The sequence below is a fragment of the Sceloporus occidentalis genome, unplaced genomic scaffold (assembly GCF_023333645.1).
Source record: "Sceloporus occidentalis isolate IW3139 unplaced genomic scaffold, rSceOcc1.0.p SCAF_4, whole genome shotgun sequence".
Lineage (NCBI taxonomy): Eukaryota > Metazoa > Chordata > Lepidosauria > Squamata > Phrynosomatidae > Sceloporus > Sceloporus occidentalis.
Genome location: NW_028316984.1, coordinates 88,030,761 through 88,050,169, shown reverse-complemented (window position 1 = coordinate 88,050,169; position 19,409 = coordinate 88,030,761). Strand labels below are relative to the sequence as shown.

The 19,409-nt window shown below is 41.3% G+C and overlaps 1 protein-coding gene across 2 annotated transcripts in view; it reads right to left on the bottom strand.

Moving 5' to 3' along the window:
* The window catches only part of RIC8A (RIC8 guanine nucleotide exchange factor A), a 35,723-nt gene that overhangs the window by 1,630 nt on the left and 14,684 nt on the right, over positions 1 to 19,409 (bottom strand). For both annotated transcript variants that reach the window (XM_089520779.1, XM_089520780.1), the window contains exons 4-10: positions 17,485 to 18,099; positions 15,823 to 15,917; positions 13,934 to 14,084; positions 11,368 to 11,463; positions 5,762 to 5,906; positions 3,941 to 4,085; positions 1,875 to 1,994 (exon numbers count right to left, since the gene is read on the bottom strand). In XM_089520779.1, the coding sequence (XP_089376905.1) occupies positions 1,875 to 1,994; positions 3,941 to 4,085; positions 5,762 to 5,906; positions 11,368 to 11,463; positions 13,934 to 14,084; positions 15,823 to 15,917; positions 17,485 to 18,099 (1,367 nt within the window). The remainder of the gene's footprint in view (positions 1 to 1,874; positions 1,995 to 3,940; positions 4,086 to 5,761; positions 5,907 to 11,367; positions 11,464 to 13,933; positions 14,085 to 15,822; positions 15,918 to 17,484; positions 18,100 to 19,409) is intronic.

Below are 19,409 nucleotides of genomic sequence, written 5' to 3'. Positions count from 1 at the left end.
AATACTTGTACCACTGAAGATTGCCTTTTCTTTTCTTTTTTTTTTTTTTGCTTTTTTAAAGTATTGTACAGATTGTCTTTTTAGAATTGTATTATGTTATTTATTTATTTATTCATTCATTCATTCCACAATTGGTAGGGGTACTGTAGCTCCGCCCCTTGACACAATGATGCTACATGCCCTTCTTGATGATGCAGCACCAAAAAGGCATCACAAAGGCGTGCCGCCGTGGCTGTGATACCCTTTAGAGGGCACAAAAAGTAGCCCTTTTTTGAGGCTCCTTTTTGTGCTCTCTAGAGGCTGGATTGAGGCCACGGCATTCGGCTGCCGTGGCACTAATCTGGCCAGTGAAAGGGCGGCTTGTATAGCCCCTAAATTTCTTTTACTGGAGATAGGGGAGATTATGTTTAGAACCCATGTATTGACAAATCAGACATTCTCTCACTGAAGTATGGAACTCCTTCAAGATTTACTGAGCATCAGTAGCTTTCCCATCTCCTGCGACCCTATCAGTCCCTCGAAAGAACCTGACTGACCATGGTCTGCCTTATGAACAGACAAACTCATGTGAAGGTTTTTAATTAAAGCGAAAGGCAAACAAATGGGTGAAAGTTTCTTTAAAAGTTTCTTAGCATGTTTCAAACATAAATGTTCTGCAGGGGAAACTAATGAACAAGAGGAAATGAATTCATTTGGAACAGAAACATCTTAATCTGCTTTGGCTTGTCCCACAGTAAACAGAAAACTGTACATTTAGTCAGCCTGTTCCAAGTGCATCATTGGGGTTTCCTAAGCACAGAGTTTGATAATTTATGCAGAGAACAATATTTCATGCTCAGAACACTCTTTCTGGATGCATCACTAGCTAAAATGGCATCCTTCCTAAGCATCATATGCTGTCAGCCTTCTAAAGTGTTTCCTGATGGACACCTTGTTAAAGGGTAAGGGTATGTTCCAGACTTAGTATAGTTCATTTGCAAAGCCAGGATTATTAAAGAAGTAGCACTGAAAACTACTGATTTGGTTACTCTTAAAATTTTCCTTGCCAGTCTGGCTGACAAAGGTTTCTAGAATTCCTGCTGATCAGTCTCAACAGCAAGAAAAGTGAAGCTGTGATGGAAACATGGTTAATCTAATGTTCATGCCAACATTTCTGTCCATCCAACAGACACTGAAAACATGGAGCATCTGCATTAAACTTGTCTGTCTGCTGCCCTTTTCACTGCTTTCCAAGACATCCTTTGAATTCTTTAGGTAGTTCCTGGAAATCTGTCTTGCAGTTCCCTTAAATGATGCATGAGCAACTACTATAAAGTGCCTGTCTGCTGGGAAGGAAAACTGTAGCATCAGCTAGCCCCTGTCTTTGGAACAGAGTACTTTCTTGTAGTGATCATCCACCAAGATCACTATGGAACCTTCATGATGTATTTCATGGTATTTTGTGACAGCGGTCAAAATCATGTGGCAGATAAAAATAACAAATAAGCGTTCCTGGTCCAAAATCACCTTATCATATTTATATCCCACTCTTCCTTAGGACTCAGGGCAGTTTGCAGCAATTTTATTAGTGCTACAAATCCTGTCTGTTAGGGCTCATATTCTAAAACAAATGATTTAGGAAATAAAAGAGGCCAAATGAAATTAAATAATTCAGAAAGCATTTGACCAAATTCATTGTAAGTTCAGTATTTCAGCCTCTTCAATATTATAGTGGTTTTACTATGCTTTTCTGTTTGAAATTTATTTCTGTGCGGCCCAGTGAAGTTTGGTTACTGTGTGTTCAAAACGCATGAAAATTATTTTAAAATATTATTCAAATAAGTGCCATCTTTCAAACCACTCTTCAAATAAGTTATTCCTAGAACTTGTTGTACCTGGAGAGTTTGTCAAACATGTTCACCAGTTTCATTGCTTCATGCTCTTTCTGTTCATCTGTCATTCCTTCCATTGGGTTGGGAAGTTTCTCTTCCACACGTCCAGTTATAGGATTAATGCTATAAAGATAAATTAAAGTGACAAAAAAGACAAAAACAAAGAAAAGTGTAGGAGTGTTAATTTAAAAGCAGACAGAAATACTAACTACAGGCATAAGGAATCAACTGATCTGTTTTGGCCTTACCAGGGATATAGCCAATGTTCTTCAAACTGTATACTCCACAGACCATCATGTAGTCCCATTTCTTTACTACTGAGAAACCAATGGTGCAAAGGACTTCAGAAGATAAATGGTGATATTGCTACCACCAAAAATATACTAGCCCCCCTTCTTCCAATTTGGACAAGTTTTTAATAGAGGCAGGAGGTTAGCAGTCCTCAAATTAATTGCTCTAATTGACTTGACTACATAGTGGTTTGAGTGTTGGACTAGGACTCTGGACCAAGGTTTGAATCTCAGCTTGGCCATGTAAACCCACTGGGTGATCTTGGGAAAGTCACACTGTAGTAAGGGAGGGGAGGAGGAAGTGAGGATTGCTCGGAGCGAAAGGGGCCAGGTGGAGGGAATGAAACTGATGGACCCGGGGGAGGGGCAAGGGGAGGAGAGGAGGGAGCCCCAGGGAATAAGAGGAGAGGGAGAGCAGCGTGCGAGGAGGGGAGGACGCGGAAGACTGGGACGTGGTGAGGTGGACGCAGTAGGGAGAGGAAAGATAACCCATAGCCCCAGGAGAATGGGGTGTCCAGTAACTCTGCAAGGGTGACAAGGCCTGCCGCCGGTAGGACCCCAGGCAGAGGTCTGTTTGCTGGACCCTCGGGTGGAGGGCGACTTCAGCTACCTGGGCGAAGGAGACTGGAGGCGCCAGGAGGAAGGGTCCTTAGAGCGAGAGTGGTGGGACCCGAAGGGCGAACGTTGGGAGCAAGCACCCACTCCCACAGTGTGGGAGAAAGCCAACTGGGAACCCTCGGAGAAGAGCCGCTGGCCTGAGCAGGAGGAGGTGACTCCCCAGGAGGACGAAGGGTAGAAGGACTCATTGTAGTTGGGACTAAGGGTGAAGGGACAATAGTTGTTTGGTGCGTTATGTGGTGGTTGGTTGTGTTGTTACATTAAAGAGTTATTCAGCATCTGAGCCACGCCTCACATGTCGTAAAGGGCTGAACACGCGCTGGGGAGGAGTCTAGACCGGCGGCATGCAAGCTGGAGTGCAAGTCCCGCCCACACAGAAGCACACTTTTTAACAATAAAGGCAACAGGAACAATACAGGATAGGAAAACAACAATTTTGAGTTTTTCCTAAATCACACTCAGTACAGCATTTCCTTCACATTTCTATTGAATGTGGTCTTTCACTGTCCATGTACTAATCTTCCCCCTAGAATTACAGGGAGGGAGGTGTGTGTGTGTGTGTGTGTGTGTGTGTGTGTGTGTGTGTGTGTGTTTTAAGTGCTGTGTATGTGCAAGGAAAATGGGGGGAAATTGGTGCAGGAAGTGGGCCAGAGCACTTTGCAGTGTGATTGTGAATTGGCTGCTGATAAAAACAATAAATTGCTTTATCAATGAATAATACAAATTATGTATGTATTTTAAAGGGGGGAGGAGGATCTTCGAATATTGAAGGTATGGGGCAAAGGACAGGTGGAGGAAACTGTCTGGATTATTTCTGGTAAACTCTTTAATGATACAGAAGCTTTTGTATCATTGCTGGAGTACAAAATAATGGCAAAAAATGGAATGCGCTGTCAAATGTGCCACATTTGATTCTTTATCAGAGATTACAGAGAAAACAGTAGTCTGCAGTTGTCATATACCTCCATGAAGACAATCTGGCAAACAATGACTAATGGAAACAAGTAACCAGTGTATTAAACACACATAAGAGTTGGCCAAGAAGAAACAAGGGAGTAAAGGAGTAAAGGACTGAACAAGACAGGACTCACAACAGAACACTAGGAAGAGAGGAATGTGTACTCAAAAGAGCAGTGGAAAAGTATGCAAAAAGGCCCATACTTGGGTTTTGCTTCCTTGTATTCTTCTGTATCAGTGTCTTCATCCTCAGAGTATTCCCCTTCAGTCCGACCTCCAGCCATGAGACCTCGTGCTGCCAACAGCCCAGCAGCATTCCCATATCCTGTGTATTTCACAAACCGTGACACTGTTGAGACAAATCAAAACCAAAGGTGTCAACATCTTTCTGCTTTCAAAGGGCAAATGAAGAAACCTGCTCAATTCAAAGGATCGCAAGGCTCTTATCATGCCAAGGAAAAAGATAATTGCAAACCTCTCAGTAAGCCATACATAACAAAACATGGAGGGATACTGCCTGGTGAAGTTTACTGGTACAACTGGAAGTCAACATGGTCAAGTCTGAACTGGAAAGGAGCAGAGGAATCTGCAGTCTCAGATTCTCTCTGATGGTGTACAGACCTTGAAAGGAACCCTGGAGGAAGGATGTGACTAGGAGCAGCTTTCAATTGTTCGCATCAAAACCAGGGTTGCAATATCCCTGTAGGGGCTCCAACAAATGGAAGGACAGGCAAGAGTGAGTGAGGGTTTGTTTGTTTTTTACATTGCCACTTGATTCTGCACCCCATTTGTTGAATAGGGCTTCTCATTCCTGACTGAAAAACTAGGAAGATAATTAAGTTGGGTCTCCTTAGGAAATGAGCTCTGAATTTAACTTTGAGTGGTTCCAGCGCAAGAATAAATTTGGATACCATGTTTAGACCCAACATAAACTTTGTGATCTTTTATTGTGGCCACCAATAAAGGAATTTACAGGAGGCAACTTACACAAGTGTACCTCCGAGGTACTTACCATCTAACACAGGAGCTTATCACATTAACAAATAAGCTGATTTATCTCTTCTGGCTTGAATTCAGGATCCGGGATGACCGCGGATGTTATCATACTTAAATCGCCACTGATCTGGGTGGGATGCTGCTGCCTGGATGCATCTTGAGTCGAAGCCTCGCTCAGACAGCCAATTTTTGAAGTCAGAAGCTCTTCGGGATGCATTCACCCAGGATGCATCCAGGCAGCGGCATCCCGCCTAGATCGGTGGTGATTTAGGTATAACATCTGGGGTCATCCCAGATCCTGAATTCATTTCTGACTGAAAAACTAGGAAGATAGTTAAGTTGGGTCTCCTTAGGAAATAAGGAGGTAAGTTGGCTTGTTAATGCAATTAACAAGAGAGAGAGAGAGAGAGAAAGAAAGAAAGAAAGAAAGAAAGAAAGAAAGAAAGCAAGCCTTTACTCATTTTCCATAATGCCAAGCAGACGTTACGTATTCTAACTGAAATACATGTATTAAATACGGGGGAAAGTTTACATTTTTAATATGATTTATTTTAATTCACATAAAAAAAACTGAGAAAAGTGAAACAAGTCTAGGCACTGTAGAGATCTTATACTGTGTATAGTCTTACACAGAAGCCTACTTCTTACATTGCTTTTAGAAATAATGTTGGGCAAGTAAATATATGATAAGCTTGTCTTAAACATTTTATTCACCCATTTAGCCCTCCCCCCCCTTTTTTTTTTCATTTTTTCCTCCAATTTGGGGAAAGAGACTGGGAAAACAAAAACAAAAATCTGTTCCTATCCCCCATTTTTCCATGTTTTGTTCTGAGCCTTCATATTTTTATATTTAAGGTGCCTTATTCAGAATTGTTCCATTCACCATTTGTTCCATGAAATGTGATTTTGAACTATACTCATGAAATATGCAACATACTCATTTTTGCACCTAACTTGGCACTAAGCACTTTATGGAGGTTAGTATGCTAGATGGATCAGCCTATTCACAAAATTCACAGTGATATTCACCGCTTTCTTTGCAGAGGACAAAGAGGAACTCTGCTGCACAGTGCTTCACATCTGTGTCAATGTGGGTCATGAGGCGCACCAGTTTATTTCTTAGCAGGTTTCCCACCTCTGGTCTATTCTTCACATCCCGTAGTGGAGGGAGTACCTATGAACACAGAGAATAGGAAGAGTTAGTGAGAGAAAGAGAGCTTCCCATTAACTTGGCTCTCACAAGGCCTTGCCTCAACAAAACTCACCTTTACAAACTCTAATTCTCATATTTATCACTTTTATATTAGATACCCACACTAGACTTACACAGTGGGTTCTTGGTAATCCCATGGGGTTTGGTTCCAGGACCCCTCTGTGGATACCAAAATCTGTGGATGTTCAAGTTCCATTGAATACAATGGCCTAGTAAAATGGTGACCTTTATATAAAATGGCAAAATCAAAGCTTGCTTTTTGGAATTTATATTAATAATAATAATAAGTTTTATTTATAAACCGCTTTTCCGCAGTGATCAAAGCGGTGTACAGGTAAAAATTGCAATGACAGAGTAGATAATACAGAATAAAAATTGCAATACATAAATAAAATTTAATAAAAACATTACAGATATACAAATTAAAACCATTACATCAAATCCAAGCTAGCTGAGTGCAGTCGACAGTACAGTACATATAGGAGAGAGTCACATGATATCAAGGAACATTGGGGAAGGCTTGCCAAAACAAGAAGGTCTTGAGTTTCTTTTTAAAGAAATCCAGGGAGGTGGTGGAGCGGAGTTCATCGGGAAGGGTGTTCCAGATCCTAGGGGCCGAGATGGAAAAGGCCCTTTGCGAGGTTGAAACATATCTCACCATTGGGATCCTCAGCAAATTCTTCCCGGCTGACCTGAGTGTGCAGGGCGGATTATATGGGGAGAGGCGGTCCTCCAAGTAACCTGGGCCCAAGCCATTTAGGGCTTTATAGGTTATAACCAACACCTTGTATTGTGCCCAGAAGCAAACAGGCAGCCAATGGAGATCTTGCAAAACTGGTGTTATATGGTCAGCCCTGGAACATCCAGTGACCAACCTTGCTGCCATATTCTGCACTAGCTGAAGCTTCCGGGTTTGGTACAAGGGTTGCCCCATGTACAGTGCATTACAGAAATCCAACCGAGAGGTTACCAGAGCATGTACCACTGTTTCAAGGTCCCCCCGGCCAAGGTAGGGTCGCAGCTGGCGTATCAGCCGAAGCTGGTAGCAGGTGCTTCTGACCATCGCATCCACTTGAGAAGTCAACTGGAGCAACGAGTCCAAAAGCACCCCCAAACTGCAAACTGAGTCCTTCAGGGGGAGTGTGACCCCATTCAGGACAGGTGGGCAAATTTCACCACCCGGACCAGGAGTGCCTATCACTAGTACTTCCGTTTTCTCTGGATTCAAACTGAGTTTGTTTTTCCTCATCCAGCCCATTACCGACTCCAAGCAGGCATTTAGAGGAGAGATGCCATCCCTAGTCACTGCATCAGTCAGAGACACAGAGAAACATATTTGGGTGTCATCAGCGTACTGATAACACCACGCCCCGTGTCTCCGGATGATCTCTCCCAGCGGTTTCATGTAAATGTTGAATAGCATGGGGGACAGAATAGCTCCTTGAGGGACACCAGATGTTAGTTCCATCTTATCAGAGCAAACGTCCCCCAGTTGCACCATCTGGAATCTACCCGAGAGGTAGGAATGGAACCACTGGAGCACAGTGCCTCCGATACCTAACTCCCTCAGGCGTTCCAGAAGGATACCATGGTCAATGGTATCGAAAGCCGCTGAGATGTCCAAAAGCACTAACAGGGACACGCTTCCCCTGTCCATACCCATATTTTTAAAAAAGATTTGCAACCCATAGATACTTGAATCTATGAATAAAAAAATCCATGGATAAGGAGGATTGACTGTATAACAGGATCTAACACACAAAAATTAATAACAATAACAATATTAACAACAACAATAATAATAGGTTTACAAACAGTGTGGGAATGTGGAAAGGCTCATCTTCCTAGTCCTCCCAAATGTTACAAAAATATGCAACAGGAAGCCCCTGTATTGGAGGCAGCAAAACATGGAGTAAACATATACAAACCAAGCAAAAAATATGTCATATACTGCATGTTTTTTATGTAATCAGCTGATCATAAAGAAAGGCCCATAGATAACTGTATAAGTAAAAATATGAGAATAAAGTACAGTTTTGGACAAACTCACTCCACAGATAGCAATATATGTGGGGCCTTAACTTCCATTCTTTTTAATGCGCTCGCACCCATTGAGAAAGCTGGGGCTTGCCATCCTCAGAAGCTCAAACCATGGATGGCAAGCCTGCAGTTGGCGTGGGCGTGCTGTAGTAAAGAATGGCTGTGATGCTACATGGGCATGCAATGAAGCAACTGCTCATGATTGTAGATAAAGGGAATACTGTGAATGTAGCATATCTTGATTTAAATAAGGCCTTTGACAAGGTCCTCCATGATATTCTTGCAAAAAGTCTAGTAAAATGTGGGCTAGATAATGAAACTGTTAGGTGAATTTATACAGTTGGCCCTCGGTATTTGCTGGGGATCCGGAACGGATCACTCTATGAATACCAAAATCCTTGGGTGCTCAAGTCCCATTGTCCTCACTGGTGGCATGGCTATGTGGCTGCACCACCATTGGGGACCATGGGCCTTTGCCCCCGCCCCCCCCCCCCGCGCAACCTGAAGCCTGCCTTGCTGCTGTTACCACAGCAGGTGGCAGGCAGGGGAATGCCTCCTATTCCTCCTCCCTACTCTTCCCCCCACCTCCTTCTTCCTCCTTCTTCCAGCACCTCCCTCCTCCTTTTCTTCCTCCCTCCTCTTCCTCCTCCACGCCATCGCCTCTTCCTCCTCCCCCCCCTCCCCACAGGCTTGCCATCTGCAGATGCTCAGATCTGCATGGATATGGAGGGCCTACTGTAATTAGCTGATCAACCAAACTGAAAGGGTGCTCACCAATGGTTTCTCTTCAACCTGGAGATAGGTGATTAGTGGGATGCCACAAGGTTCTGGGCCCAGTGCTATTCAACACCTTTATCAATGACTTGGATGAAAGAATAGGGGGCATGCTTATCAAATTTGCAGAAGACACCCAGTTAGGAGGAGTAGCTAATACTTCAGAGGACAGGATCAAAATTCAAAATGACCTCAACAGATTAGATAATAAGCGGGCAGAACAAACAAAACAAAGTTCTACAGAGAGAAATGTAGGATATTACTCAATGGTAATAAAAATGAAACACACAGATATAGGAAGGGTGGCAACCTCGCTTGAGAGCAGTACATATAAAAGGGATTTAGGAGTCTTAGTGCCCCTCACACTAAGCATGATCAGCAATGTAATGCAGCAGCTAAGAAAACCAATGCAACTGTAGGCTGCATCAATAGGATTATAGTGTCTAGACCAGGGGTAGGCAACCTTTTTGAGCCGGGGGCCAGGTTGCTGTCCCTCAGACAACTGGGGGGCCGAAGCCAAAAAATAAATAATTAAATATTTTTAATAAAAAAATAAATATATAAATAAACCAGGACAAATGTAGGACAAAATTTTCAAATGGAAGACACTTTTTTTAAAAAAAATGGAGGACACGTGAAAAAATTTGCTGATTTTTAAAAAAATGTTAATATAAATGCATGTTTCTGAGGCTTCTATAGACAATTGCCCCCCAAAGGCCCCGGCGGCAATCAGCGGCAGGATCGGGCAGGGGCCGGTCCCAAGGCCTCGCCGGGCCGCATCTGGCCCGTGGGCCGCAGGTTGCCTACCCCTGGTCTAGACTGAAGGAAGTAATAGTAGCACCCTATTCTTGGGTCAGATTTCACCTAGAATATTGTGTCCAGTTCTGGGCACCACAATTCAAGGAGGATGTGGACAAACTGGACCACATCCAGAAGACAGTGATCAAAATGGTAAAAGATCTGGAAACCATGCCTTATGAGGAGTAGCTTAGGGAGCTGGGGATGTTTTCTCTGAAGAGGTGACATGATAGCCAGTGGAACACACTCCCTCTGAGAGTGATGGAGTCTCCCTCTTTGGAGGTTTTTAAACAGAGGCTGGATGGTCATATGCCAGGAGTGGTTTGTTTGTGTATTCCTACATGGCAGGGGATTGGACTGGATGAACTTTGAGGTCTCTCCCAACTCTAGGATTCTATGATTGCTTCACCATGATTTTTCTTTTAATTAGATGTATAAAACTTTATAATCAAAATGGTAATACAGCTCATCTTTCATCCATCATCCCCTGGGTTTTCACAGTACTCTACTTCACTCAGTGCTGTTGGAGTAAGCACTTTTTATTTTTTTTTAGAAAATTGTACTTGCTTTCTATACTAGCAGACACAGAAAGTGACTGCCACATGGCCATGTGTCCATGTACATAGGGACTGAGTGCTTGGAATCTCTAGGACAGGTAGAGAAAATATTTTTCCAAAATCAAGCAAAGCTACTGAAAATAATGTTGCAATGCCAAGTCATAACATAAAACAATAGTAATATATAGTTGTTAAAAGAGAAACTTCAAAAACAGAAATAAGTTAGAAAAATACAAAGTAGTATTACAACACACAATAAAAAAATGTTAATAAAATTTAAAATGCTAGCTATAGTTTGGCCAGAGATATAGGAGGAACAGCTCCCTTTCTAATTTTATAAGATAAAAAAGTAAAAATAACAACTTGATAAGTAACATAAGGGAATGCATCTGCCAGTAAATAGATGATACATTTCTCTTTGAATCCTGAGAATCTTACAATAGCAAAGGCAATACAGTGGTCCCTTTGTATACATGGAGGATCCATTCTGGATACACACACACACCCATGCGTATGCAAAAAAACCACGGGACCTCAAGTCCCGTTGATTCTAATGGTGGTGTGCTCCTGTGCACACCCGCTTTGTCCCCCTGGGCTTGCTGTCCACATGAACTCAAGTTTGCAGATGGCAAGCCCGCATATGGCACAGACGGACTGTAATCTCTGTTGCAGGTTGCCATCCAGTTTAAATTACTTTGCATTACAAAGCAAGTTATCATACCAGTCATGCTGTAAAATGCTAAATTGCAATGAATTAAAGAATGCAAGTTATTAAACTAATATTGCAGCATGCAGCAAATCACAGAAATCCATTTAATATGCAAAACAGATGCAATTTTGTTGAAATATTTCATAAAAGTGAATCAGTAACACTGGATCTCAGATAAATGAGAATAAGTGTGCATGCTGAAGTAGGCAAGCCACATTTCTCTCTCTCTAATCACCTGTTGTGCTCCTTGATCATATACTACATGAAGACAGCTTATATAGTAGTACTACCACCTAATTAGGAGGTGAGGAAATTTCTCCCTCAGGGTGAGAGAGACTTCCGTATGTCAGAGAACACCTTTCCACAATATGGCATAAAGAAACACTGTGTACTTCAAGTGTGAATAAAGCATCCTGCAATTTCTGCAAGGTAATTTGACAGCAATACATTTCCAAACTGATGACACAGATGGGGCTTGCCTTATGCTTTTGCTTGCTCAATACAAGCTTTGTTTGATGGATGCAACTTGATCAAAATACAGTACCTTAGCTTTAAGAAACTTCCTTGTCTGCCGATGGGCCCGGGCACTCTCAGTCAGCAAGTTCAGCACAGGGGTCAGGCTTTCCTTAAGTTTATGGCCCTGTGAAAGAGTCCAAACGAAGCAGGAGGCCATCATTACATCCTCATCCTGTTATTTACAAATATCATGTATGCAAAAACTCACAGGAATAAATATTTTTTCTAGAAAGAAAACCAAAAATTCTAGTCCTGGTTCTCTTGTGGTATGGATAATAGCAGGTCAGCTATTGGCAACATAGTATTAATGAAGGTAGACAAGTTTCATTCAAGTCTCATGTTGAAATGTTATGTTATTAAAAACTCCTCCAAAATCGTATCTCTGTGTAAAGTTCACCCCTTTTCTTTATACCTGTATTACAGGTGGGCAAAGTCTAGTCTACAGGTTGCATGTAGCTCTCCAAACCCCTTTTTTCAGACTCTCAGTACCACCAAGAATTTTTGTTTTTAAAATAACTAACACTTGCCAAAACCTGTCATCGAACCACTCAATGTGATTAATGGAGAAAAGAACTAAGCAAACCACTATCAATGTCATAGCAAACATAGTTTCCTTTAGTTAAGTATCAATAATCAACATCACAGTCCATATTATTTGTTGTTGTTATGTGCTTTCAAGTCAACTCTGAATTAGTGGCAGGCCTACCCTAGGGTTTTCTTAGCAAGATTTGTTCATACGATGTTTGTCATTGACTTACTCGAGGCTGAGAGAGTATGATTTGCCCAATGTCACCCAGGTGGCTTCCATGCCCAAGCAGGGATTCAAACCCTGGTCTCCCAAGGTCCTAGAGGCTATTTCATGAGAAAACAAAGTGGAAATGGAGACAGAGAGTAACAGCCCTCTCTTTGCCTTACTACATGATGTCGTGTCATGACTGAGGTGCCAAGAGCCACACGGGAATGGGGCGAGCCCTGTTTCCCCTTCAAGGCCCTGAAGTCCATTCATTAATGGTAGTTCCTCCTCTTACCCCTTCAGGCAGATTCTGGCTACTACTTGTCCCATATGGCTTGCTGCCATCTCATCTGCTCTCTGCTTGTTTCCCAGAGCAAAGGCTCTGGTTTTGCTTGTGTATATATGTTGTCCTGCTATGACGGTGGAAGGGGAAAGGTGACCAAGACCTATGCCAGCTCTGGAATTGGGTGGTGGGAAGGAGGAAAAAATGGATTTTAAGTGTTGGTGGAGTAACAAGCAGCTGTACTAATCTCACTTTTTGAGACACTCTTGAATGCATAAGGACAGAAAGTTTTAAACTGGCTAGCTACTCCTGTTAGCAGTGGGTATTTTTATTTTTGTATTAATAAGGGAAAAGAGGGGCTTGCTCTAGAGTGGATGAGTGCCGCCACCACACCACTCTGCCCCTCCTTTCTCTTGTGGCAACATACTCAGGTTGTCATGCTCATCACTTCTCTTAACACCCCCTCCCTTAAACTCTCTTTACTGGGGTAATAGAAGGTTTTTAATTTTTTTTTAACCATTTTTCAATTTATGTTTACTGCTCTGAAGTGTGATTTTCTGTATGCACAGTTCTGACAATTGTTTGTAAAATTGCTTTGTTTTGAAAGAAAAGATGAATATTACAGAGCTGCTCCTGAGTCTGGCTGTTTTATTCCACACACAAAAAAAATCAATAAAACAGTTTTCCACCTGAATGAAAACTGCTTTAAAAACGCATTTGGTTACTACAGATATGTTAGTGTATCAAACACATCTCACTGAAGACATTAAAGGATATTAAAGGCCAGCGTTTGTTCATTTTACTTTACTTTGTGTATGAGTATGAGTTTTTGTGTATATAGTGTTAATTTAGCTTTTGTATGCATTCAAAATTGATATATAGTGTTTTATTTATGTTTTTCAGCCGCTAAAATGCATTTGCAAGCTAAAGAAACCTGAGCTCCATTTTTCAACTGATTCCACTTTCTGACAGTGCTCTGGTCTCTAACACATCAGAGGCTTCCTGTATCAATCTTGATAACTCCAAAATGGAGGTGAAAATCTAGGAACACACTTTGTATGGGAAAAGCTAGAGTGTAACTATGGAAAAATACTGGAAACCAGAGAGTTATGCAGCAACTACAGCCTGAAAGGCAGAGAGCTAATCTGTTCTATTTTTTTTTATTCCACCTACTAAATTCTTATCTCAAAAAAGCAAAAAGCAGATAACATTCCAATTCATTCAGTTCCAAGCCAACCAAATGCTTCAAAAATGAAACAGTTAACTTTTTAATAAGACAAATCATGTATCTGATCATGGAATGTTCTCATTCATTGTGTGAATCACCCTTCATCCTACTCATACTTCACATAACATGCTTTAGCATATGGTGTTACTGCCTCTTCAATACCATTGCTGATTGCTATTATAGTAGTTATCGGAGAAAGCAATAAGTTAGTGAGACTCTGTGAAAAACACAATAGGGTAATGTCAAAACATCCAGTCAGGACCCCAAAACCTGCCCTGCTAAGCATTAATGCTATTGAAAGTAAAAACTAATGTCAACTGATTGGAAATTGTGAAAATTATTTCACCCACCCTGTCAAGACGTCGGTCAAGGAAATCCAGGAGAACGTTGACAGCATCCATGTTGACTCCCATATACTCAAGTGACCCTGGATGTACCTTAGGGGCCAGCAAGACATCCAGACATTTGAGAGGCAGATTGCCCAAGAGATTGACGGTGTGGCTGAGCAAAACAATATAAGACAAAGCAAAGAAGAATTAGCAGAATTACATAGCAAGGATGTCTTTTTCACTTATAAAACATCCAGTAATTTCCAAGTTCTAACAAAATGAGAATAAATTCCCAAGCTGTCCTTTCCTGGCACTATGATTGGAACTTAAACACCAATGAGAACATCTAATAACAGTGTTTTGTTCCCTGTCCAAGCTTCCATCTCCCTCCTTTTCTTCTGTTATTTGCACATTATCCATTTCTACATTACAAAAATGGACACTGTGTCCATTTAGATTTCTGTCAGACTTATTGTTTGCAAAGTGCTGTGGAAAATTATTTTTATCTAAAAAACTTTTGTATTCTAACCCCAGATAAGCTGTCAAAAATAGCCCAGAATGTTTCAAATCAGTGTTGGGGGTGTCAAAACAATATCCTTTTTCATATGTAGTGGACTTGTAAGCATGTGAAAAGTTACTGGTCTAAGATTTATATGTTAATTCAAAGAATTCTAAAGGTAGATTTTGCAACGTTACCAGAAACCATGCTGGGGGACATTATGAATAAAAAACTGGACAGTAAATATGGATCATGTCTTAGATATATGACAATAGCAGCAATAATATTGTTTGCTCAAACTTGGAAACAGACTGACAGTAGAATAATGGATTATTAAGGCTGGTGAGTTGGCCTGAATGGCCAAATTAATGTGGGTTCTAAAGGATAAACCAGCTGAAAACTTTTTGAAATACTGGAAGCCTTTGATAGATTTTTTTAAGCAACAAGAAACTTAACAAAATAATCTGTAGCTATGGGTATTTGTACTTTTAGTAGGAATGTTTAGTTGGCCCTGTAATGGTAGATTTTTTTCTCTTTTTGTTACAGTCAGGATTAGGGGCCAGAGCCTTACTGTATATTAGTTGCATGTCTTTTTTTTTCTTTTCTTTTTTCTTCTTCTATTCTTTTTCTTCTTTGTGTTTCTTTATCTTTGATTGTATATTACTCTGATTACAAATTAAATTGTTTGTGTAAAAATAATAATTAATATAAAAATACTTTTGTATTAAGTCAACATCATCAAATGCAGTAAAATTCATAGACAAAGCTATGTGAGTCTGGAAACAGTATGCAAAGGGATTTTGCAGCACCTTTGAGACTGTGTGAAAGAATTATGTAGAGAGATCTTATAGCACCTTTGAGACTAACTGAAATAAAGAAGTTGGCAGCATGAGCTTTCATCTGAGGATGCATCCGAGGAAGTAGACTGAAGTCTAGGAAAGTTCATGCTGCCAACTTCTTTATTTCAGTTAGTCTCAAAGGTGCTACAAGATCTCTCTACATACTGATTCTACAGACTAACACGGCTATATCTTTGAACTGTGCAAAATAAGGTGCAATGTGAGCTTTCATAGACTTGGTCTACTTTCTCAGCAACATGGAGTGAACTGATGACCAGAGAGGACCATTATAGACTATTTTTCATACAGTCTATACAGGTCCTCCCTGTATAGTTCACTCCATGTTTCTGAAGAAGTAGACCAAGTCTATGAAAGCTCATACTACAATTTCATTTGCAGGGCATCTCATAAGTGCTGCAAGATCCCTTTGCATACTCATCATCAAATATAACTGAACACTGGGATTCTTTATACCTGACAAAAGCTATGTAGCTCATAATGGTTTTTCATGTTAAGGTAACTTCAGCAGTGGCACTCTCTCTAAGAAATATCTCTTTTAGCAAGATAATTACCTGTGAAATTCTTCTGTCCGATCCTCTCCATCTGCTGAAATCATCAGGCAGTGACGGAGGAGGGCACCCAGGCGTCTGTATAGAGCTGCATCTTCCTGGTCCCAAAACATAATGAAAGGGATGAGGAGATGGGAATTTACAACTCTTTTGCACAGTTTGTTGGATACAAGTCAGGTTTACTCACATGATTCAGAGCAGAACATGCTTCTGGACATTTGACCAAGAAAAAAAATGCATACAAGGAACTTGAGAATCTCCACTGAGAAATATTATGCCTCAAAATGCAACTTCTGCATATGTACTGCCTCCCACTTTTATGAAAGAACAGCAACAAATGTGCAGCTGAATTAATTAGTTTGGGACTGCTAATTTCTTTCACCGTGTCCTTTCCACTTCTCTCTATAATATAGCCACAATTTTTTAAGCCCAAGGGAACCGCTCTTTTTCCCCAAATACCAAATTTAACAAAGCTGCACCAGTAGATAACACTAATTCAAACATAAGCAAGACAAACTTTCAAAGCAAATTCCAGATACGTTCATGCAGAACACCAAATTTTTAATTTTAAAAGGTGAAGCAAGAGGCAAATATTGAAAACCCTCCCTAGAAAGTACTTTATTCTCACTTCATTCTGTGTTGTACTCTCTCTCATACTTAAAGTCTTCCAGAGCAACTAATTGATTATTCAGAAACTGAAAGAGATCAGTTTCTTATGACATGAGCATCAAGGTCCATCATTATCCTCTCCATCAGTTAATAGAACAGGCACAAAAGGGACCTTATCCTAATTGTGGTTACACATGTATTTCATAAACATTTTAGGGGCTATACAGATGGGTGGTATACAGCCGCTCCTTTTCGCTCCGGATTGGTGCTGCGGCAACCAAATGCATCAGCACCAATCTGGTCCCTGAAGGGAGCAAAAAGAAACTGAGAAAAACGGCTTTTTTTTAAAGCTCCCTGGAAGGGGCGTCATAGGTGCACGATGCACCATGATGATGCCCCTTCAGTGCTGCGCCGTTTGGGTGCTGCGCCATAGGTGCGTCATCATGGTGTGCACCGTCTAGAAGGGTACATGCCAAAATGGCACCCAGGCGTTATCATTAGGGCTTGGAGCATGAGGACACTCAGCCCTCACCCTGCCCACAGGCCGCCACAAAGTGCCGGTCTGTATAGCCCCTTTCGTCTCCTTTCCTCCCCAGTATAGCTGAGGGGAAAGATAAAGTTTATCACTTTACTGATAAACATATTCTACCAGATTGTAACATATCTAAGTTTACCACATCTCAGAGTGGATTTGACAATTTGTTTCACTTCACCAGATGTTTTAAAATACAACTTTCATTAGCCCCAGATCCCATCCACTTCATAATATTGAAAGGGCCCTGGTTGCCTACTCATCAAAGAAGCAAATATGCTGTCACACAATTTTAGAAAAAGAGACATCATCACCAGTGAATAATTCTCTTCTGTTGATAAAGTAAAACAGATTTGTGCCTTTGTGTACCTAACAAACAAGCATGTTTATGAGTCAGTCAATGAACAGAGCAGTAAGCTGGTCAAATATGTAAGCACTCCCACAGAATAAATCTGAAGCACAAGGGACCTCTTATCATGGGAATCATGGATAAAAGGAAGCCAGAGACCTATGGAGTGCCTTACCTCATCCACTTCCCTCTTGTTGGTATCAAAGGTGATATTGAACAGCACCTTCAGGATCTCCATGGCCCGTTCTGCCTCCTGCCGGGGTAAAGGCATGGAAGGGTTCTCCACAGCAGCTACCTCATGGGGATCTAGCCACTTGACTCCCAGTGTAAGTTCCAGGGTATCTGTCATAAGACTGATGCCCCGGAGTTCCTGTGCCAGCTGCTGTCGGATGTCCAGCCTGAGTGCCGTTAGCAAAAAAAGAAGACGCAAGTCAAAAAATTTTATGTCATGGGGAAAGTTTCTCTCATTATACAGCTTGATGCGATCTGTGAGGCCCACCACAATCCGGGCATCAGAGGTCAGCTCCTGAGCCTCTCGGCTGCTGAAGACAATGTTGCAGAGGCATTTAAGAGCCTCCAGGATGACATCCAGGTCTGGAACTTCTACAATGCGCTCTTCTGTGTAATCAATTCCAGCATGCCTGGCTAGGGTCTTCAAGCCTTCCATGGTGGCAAAAGGTTCAAGGCAGGTTTTATCCCGGGACAGGATCCGGATGCTTTCTAAACATACAACCTGGCAGGATGGTTGGAGCTCCCTCTCCAAGAACTTGATCAGAAGCATGGCTAGTTTCTACAGCGTAAGAAGGTGAAAATGAGAAATTTATAAAATCTAGTAAACAATGCAATACGCTTCCATATAAGAAAGGAGACTTAGTCCATATGTGTACTTATTACACAATTAATGTGTGACTTCATGTTCACTGAATAAAGATCTGTATTTTGTACAGATTATCACAATCCATCTAGTATTCTAGCCACAGAACTACCTGTACTGTAAGCAGAGTTCACACTGTGTCCCCATGAGAAGAACACAATGAGTCAGGAATAAACCTGAAAGACCCTGCAGGTTATTTAATGAGTGCATCATTCCTGTTTCATTTCTGATGCTTAACACCACTCATTTTGTAGCCAAAACTGCAACATCCTCACAAGAGGCTGGTATCACTTTGATTGAGAGTTCCTGCATGGCAGGGGTTTGGACTGGATGGTCCTTGTGGTCTCTTCCAACTCTATGATTATATGATTCTGTTATCATCAGGCTTGGAAGAAGCTGAAAGTTTGCAAAGAAACAAATAATGGGGAGGGAGGATTTGGAGAGACCTTAAGTGTAGTGGACAACCTCCCACCTCCCCCCCCCCCATAGGAAAAGCCCTGTGAAGACTGAAAGTGCTTACTGTGACCATTCAATGCTGGCTGTTTTTTTGTGGAGGGAGAACAAAAAATCAGGATAAGGAGAAGTAGCAGAACACTGAACAGTGTCACTCTAGTCGGCAACAGTTTGCTGCAAGTCCCACTAGCTTTGTCAAACATCTAATTCGCCTTTATGCATTTGGAGAGAACTGACCATACAGGTAAAAGTCCAAATGTGTAATATCTGTGGCTGGATTCTAAATTCAAGTGATAAAAATACTCCATTGTTACAAGTAAGTACCAAGGGTTAGGAGTAGCATTTGATGTTATCAACCCACATTTCTGTCATAAAATGAGCCATGTAGCATAAGACTAGATAAACCTGCTTTGCTAGACCTAAAATAAAAGGACCTATTGGCTGACCCGTCAAATGTTCAGTCATAGAATCAGGATGATCAGGCTAAGTAATCATGCAAGATTTGAGGAAGAGAATCCAGGCTTGGCTTTAATGACCTGTGAGATTTTGCACTCTCTGTGTCATAATAAAGGAGCAAGCTGGTCCAGCAGAGAGTGCATTTTGCATTGCAGAGCTTTAATGCTGAATCTAAAACTGGAAAAATTTAGGTTTGGCAGATATCTCCTTTTTATTTTCCTTCTCTTGGCACGACTGAGTTCTGCAAGTCATGGTGTAATTTCATCCAAATTTGATCAAGTCTTAGGAGAACTCCGTTTTTGAAGCATTATTAATAA